Below are 6242 nucleotides of genomic sequence, written 5' to 3'. Positions count from 1 at the left end.
GCGGTCCTCCTAATGGCCGCATTAATTTACTTACTAATTAATAAGTGAAGCCCGAAATTGCTTCGGTGAAGCAGGATAAAAATGCATGTGGTGTTGGATGTACTTCAATATTTTGTAATTTGGTAGTTTAGAAGTACAAATTGTAACATGCATTTCGGATATTATGAATAAAAAAAATATTATTACTACTCGTGTTTTTTCGTTTTAAATAGCTTAAATATTGTCATTAAGTTTAGAAAAATATTTTAGCATATACTTGTATTATTACCACATAATTAAAAAAAAAACTATAGCAAAATAATAATAATTGTTGCAAAAATAACAATTATAATAATAAAAATAATAAATAATAAAATTAATGATAATATTTAATTTGGTGTATACACTTATAATAAAAAATTTCTAGAACCGCCACTATTTGGAGGGTCTTCATACGGCTTTTCAGAAAGGTGTTGGTCGCCTCCTATGTTTGATTACTTCAGGACATGAGCTTCTCCTCTAGTGAAGTTCTCAAGATCTCAGCTTGTCGAATCTATAAAGTTGCTCGTCAGTGGATAACTCCTACTCATTGGTTGGCTGTGAAGGCTCGACAATGACAACGTTTGTGGTCTAGTTTGGCGTTGTTTCTTTGGTGAGATTTTTGATGTTTTGTAAGAACTTGTCAAAATAAATAAATACTAAAAGAAGTTTTATTTTTACTAACCTTTTAAAAAAAGCGAAACCAGTCGGTAAATCTATACTAGCGGTTGGTAATTGTTCGCTGACAGGCGTATTATCCTAAAACTAAGATTATTGCTTTTGTCTAGAACGGCTAAATTGTAGAGATCATACACGACATAATTTTAAATTTAATTATACTGGCAAAAATTAAAATAAAGTAAAATAATAATAATATAATACATAATTTGGATACATAACCCAAAATTACATCAGTTTTACACGCATATTTATCACATAAACTGAATTGCATCTAAGGTGAGGACTCAAAATTGGGAATCTGTACGCCATCAAATGTGACATATTACACATCCAAATCGTGCATCAAGTCGAAACATCCTGTACCAACTTTAGCAGGCAAGCCGAGACAAATCCTAGCCGAAGGAGTCTCCAAGGTATCAACTTCACCATGGGCTGCTGCATCAGTAAGGAACTTGGAAGCAGTTTCATAAGACATCTTGCTAAACGGAGATATCGAATCAATTATACCCCCACTTCTGCTCAATGGCCTATACGCGCCCGTATATGTCATGTAATCAGCAATTAAGGTTAAGTGTCTCATGTCTACTGTGACTCCATAGTGACCAAAAACTGTGAAGATCTCTGTTATAATGGTCGCTCTGGCAGCTTCAACCCCATAAGTACTAAGCATCGCATAAATGTCATTGGAACTAATGAGCTTGACATCTAGCTCATCTTGCATATCCCAAAAAGCGGCAAAATCCACACCAGCAGTCTGAAGAGCAGGACGAGATTCTTTACCTTTTCTAAGCATTGGGATTCCTCCCTTCCCAGAGTCGTCCAAATGAAGCTCCACTACTTTACATTGCTCAATCTTGCCAGCAGTCTTAACATAAACTTTCTTAGCTACCTTCTCCGCAATCTGCATCAACAACCATAAATGAGAAAATGAAACATAGTTATATCCAGGGAATATCTTGTGGATGATAGTGATCCAACTACAATATGCGTACTTCTCAGAGGGATATACTCAAGTTTGGAGGAAATTACTACAGCGCACACACTTCTAATATGTTCTTGCACTTGCAGTTTTAGTGCTCACCTGAAGACACATACTGGAAATGCAAGTATTTGCTTTTCACCTACAGTTATAATATATGCATCCCTAAATATTTATACCCTTAGATATTAGTAGTTATGAAAAATTATGACAAATTCACATGTTGGTTTGTGTAATTAACATGCTATTTTTAGCCTCTTATACTTGGCACAAGGGTTGTATATAACTAAAATCTTTTAACTATGGCATCCCTGCATAACTAATGTTAGTCACATACAAATGGTACAATAAATGAAGATTCTCCAATGCCAGCGTCATTAAGTTTCAAATCGAAGAGCAGCTATGTTCAAAAGGTAGTCATAAACAATCATATTTAAACCAATTACTAAGGCAGGATAATAAAAATTAATGGAAAGAAAACTTTCAATTTTAGCATACCTGCGCCAGCAATATGTGTGGTTCATTTGACAACTTAAAATGGACTTCAAAAAATAGTCCGTCACAGTCAACATATATTGCTTTGTCATTATCTGATTTTTTTCTTTGACTAGCTTCTGGTTTGTCCTTTTGTTCTTCAGAATCAGGGCCAGAAGAGGTTTTCAGTACATCATTCTCCTCAAATACTTCTCCATCTTCATCCTCATCTCCATCTTCATCTCCATTCTCCCGATCAGCTACAGGATTCCCCTCCTCAACTTCTTCTGAGTCATCCTCATAGTCAATCTCATCTTGCTGTTTCCTTTTTCGTACCTTTGACGAATGATCTCCCCCCACTTCATTGCAATCATTGTCATCATCATCATCTTCATTATCATCATCATCTTCTTCTGTCTGTGACTGGCTCCTAAAGCCATCTTCATCCATATCTGTTGAACCTTTTGGCTGGGCTTCAGATTTGATACCACATATTCTAGAAAGCAAAAGCAAATGACTTTTTATAGCAACTTCCATCTCACTCATATACTCGTCTACCAGGGTACTGTGACAGTCTTTTAATGTTATATCAGTGTGAGGGGGATAAAGTACAGGATCATAGAGCTTTATTTTAAGCTTATATATACTGCAGATTTCAAGTTTCTCAATTGCAAATGGCACAACGCTAACTTCCATGTTTTCTATCAAGTCAGCAACTGTGATCCTCTTCAACATCGCAGCAAGTTGCTCTGCATCATCCCTGGAAATGTCAAATATACTAATCAGCAAAACTTCCAGAAAGAAGGATATCAATAGATATACAATTGCAACATTATACGCAATAAGTTGTTCAGAAGAAATTCGAGCTAGGAATGTGACAGCAGAACAAACAGGAATTAATTCTCTATTTCTGCATGGAAAATGTGAATTTGAAGAAGTCTAAAAATGTTAATGCTAGGAAAAGAATTACTTTTTATGTATTTAATTATTACTGAAGCGTATATGTTATATTTTGAAACATATCCAACTCTGTCTAAAAGTTTCCACAGGCACAAAAGTTTTCAATCCCCTAGGTTAGTCCTTCTGTACTTTGTTCACCTTTTATAACCTTAAGTCTAGCTTTGCTATGGTTATGTTTACACATCAATACATACCTGTCTCCAACTTTCCACCAATGCATAGTGAACTGAGATTAAAACAGGAGAAACAGGAAAATAGAACTCACTTAGCTTTGCACTTAAGCAAAGGACACGTCATAGTTGGAGTCCTAATAGATTTTGATGCAGTCATTAATATCTCCTGCAGACGTGGAATTCCCAGTGTCACATTCATTTCACCTCGACCGGCATGATGGAATGTATTCAATCTGAAGTTTCATAATCACAGATACAAAAAGTGCATCAATTAGAAGATTCCTATGAAAAAAAGGATAGTATGAATGTTACTTATAACTAGGCAATAAAACATTTAGATAACTACGCATGTTTTGTCCATTTCAAGCTAAATCTCTAGTACATAGTTTTGAGGCAATGTCAATGGGTCAGAAGCCAGAACAGGTTCAGATAAGAGGCTATAATAATACCATTAGAAAAATACATTCATACAAAAGTTTACAAAGATCAAAATCTGAACACAATTTCTAAGGATAATTAAAGAGAAATCTATTGGCAGTCAGCTTATGAAGAACAAAGATGTAATCAAAGAACATTGATCCTACATGGACATGAGTAGTTGCAGATACCCATTCAAACCTCTTTTTTTCTTTTTTTTTTTTTTAATAAAGTGATATACGATTCTCTCAAGACTCAGACATCCATTCAAAAACTTCTTGTGATTAAGAAGGTGACAATAATAAGCTAACTTTGAGTTTCAGAATCGTGGTGCCATTAATATTATTTCCAAACATCGAGTTTTACCCGAGTAGAAATCTCAGCTCCAAAACATCAATCCAAGAAGTACTGAAAAAAATCTAGCACTTTATCAGAAGATTCTTTACTAAAATCTAATTTCAGATTTATTTGAGAAAATTTAGTCCAATCAAACTCCTTTGAAGGACATTGGCATATGGCTTGGAGCAGGTTAAAGCAGAGTATCATCAATAATGTACATACCTCTTCTGCAAGTGAACTGCAGGTCCATTGGGATTCAGCATTTCTTTGTACGAATAAAGTAATGTATTATAGAGCAATTTCATTATATCTACTGTTGCATTGATTGCATGTTCGGAAAACCAAATGCTCATAAAGAGCTAATTTAACCCATATATCTGCTTCAACTATCTTGAACTTAAATGCAATGTAGAAACTTTTGAATCACATATTAAAAGCTTTTTAACTGCAGATTACAACAAAAAATTTCAAACACATAGCTACTATGAGGAGGAATAAAGAACTCACGTCATCTGTGTAGATGGTTCTCCAACTGACTGAGCTGCAATTATTCCAACAGGCTCCCCAGGTTGTGCAAGACTCATGTAATATTTGTTCTTAACCAATTTTAGAAAGTTCAAACGGTCCTTTGGGTGACCTTTATAGAATTCTTTGGCTTCCTTGGCAAGTTGATTTGGTACTTCATTATCTTCATCAATGTACTTGGATAAGGATCCATCATCGATTTGACTTAAAGGATTTGTGCTAACAATCAGCGATTGATTCTGGAAGGGAATCAAAAATTAATGTTAACATGTCACTAGTCTATCAAAAATAATAACAAATAAATATATAAAAATAACATTTAAATAAATTAAAATAAAACATTGTAGGATAAAAACAAAGCCCAACCAATGCTAATGCTTCATATTCATGCATATAGTTCTTCTTGTGAACATCGATTCCATCTTCTCCATAGCGGAACTGAATGACAGAACCATCTGCATCACGAACTGTGTAGTCGTATTGAACGCTGAGGCACTCAAGATTTTTAATCAAGCACCTTTGAAGGTATCCGCTGCGAGATGTTTTGACGGCTGTATCCACTAACCTACATAAACATAATGTACATGAATAAAAAGCAAACCATTTACAAAAAAAAAAAAAAAAAAAAAAAAAAAAAAAATAATGAGTGGCATGTTCTTTAAATATAACTGTTCAATCTTGTCATTAATGTCTCCACTAACACCCTCATCAGAGCCCTAAGTCGCAGTCAAGAGAAAATGTGCTACGCAGTCCATTCTGAAAAACAAGGTCACACATATACAATGGACTATCTAAATTCTAAACAAATAAGGAAACTTTAGCTCACTTTATTTGATAACAGTTTACTCGGAACTGCATCGTCCTACCCAACGAAAAACTAGATTCCTACTTATATTATATGATCTCTTTGGGGAACAAAAAGGAAAACAATCCAATTAATGTTCATTTTTTTCCAGAAACATAGGCCTGGAATTTTTCGGTCCCACAGGGGAAGATTCAAAGCCTGTAGGTGACTTTTTCTTAAAAGCAATACAAAATCAGCTTAGCCTGTTTACTTCCTGATAAGTGGATTTTCCTGCTACTTAAGATACTTTTAAGAGTTCTAAACTTCCACACGATTGTTTTTTTTTTTTTAAGGGAGGCGGGAGAGGAATTATTTTAAACTAGTGTTGTACACCTGAGAAGCAAGGACTGAACAAATTTACCCTTCACGACCAGCCATGCAGTGGAAATAAAATTCTTGGGGGCGAAGACCAGTAAGATAACGATCACTGATAAATCCTCCAGCTCGAGCTGAACAGTCCCAAGGGACAAAGCAAGGTAGCGTCTTTCCAGAAACCATTCGAGGCACACGTTTCCCTTCCAACTCTTGTTGACCCAACAAAAGAGAGATTTGTTGGAAGTTGAACTGCCAAAAGTTAAAGAAAATTGAATCAATCAGCATTAATATGACAGCAGCACAAACGCAACAAGTGTAGAAACCAGCAGTCTTGGAGAATCTAGGAGAAACTCGCAATTTTAGAAGGATGTAAGGGTCATGTAAATAAATAAACAACAAAGCAGTAATCCATCATAATGAACTATGCCTATTGCATAGCTCCACCCATTATCTTTCATCATATGAGATAGCAAAGCCCGAGCACTACAATATTCCAAACATACACACTGAGATAGTG

General features: G+C 35.1%; 1 protein-coding gene across 2 annotated transcripts in view; it reads right to left on the bottom strand.

The window, feature by feature from the left end:
- Positions 1-837: 837 nt before the first annotated feature.
- The window catches only part of LOC110704662 (DNA-directed RNA polymerase I subunit 1-like), a 32073-nt gene continuing 26668 nt past the window's right edge, over positions 838-6242 (bottom strand). For both annotated transcript variants that reach the window (XM_021882480.1, XM_021882481.1), the window contains exons 16-21: positions 5772-5974; positions 4933-5131; positions 4549-4805; positions 3378-3518; positions 2177-2912; positions 838-1600 (exon numbers count right to left, since the gene is read on the bottom strand). In XM_021882480.1, the coding sequence (XP_021738172.1) occupies positions 1022-1600; positions 2177-2912; positions 3378-3518; positions 4549-4805; positions 4933-5131; positions 5772-5974 (2115 nt within the window). In that variant the 3' untranslated portion in view covers positions 838-1021. The remainder of the gene's footprint in view (positions 1601-2176; positions 2913-3377; positions 3519-4548; positions 4806-4932; positions 5132-5771; positions 5975-6242) is intronic.

The sequence above is a fragment of the Chenopodium quinoa genome, unplaced genomic scaffold (genome assembly GCF_001683475.1).
Source record: "Chenopodium quinoa cultivar QQ74 unplaced genomic scaffold, ASM168347v1, whole genome shotgun sequence".
In the NCBI taxonomy this organism is placed as follows: Eukaryota; Viridiplantae; Streptophyta; class Magnoliopsida; order Caryophyllales; family Amaranthaceae; genus Chenopodium; species Chenopodium quinoa.
Note: the sequence above shows the minus strand (reverse complement) of the source record. Positions and strands in the feature narration are given on the sequence as shown.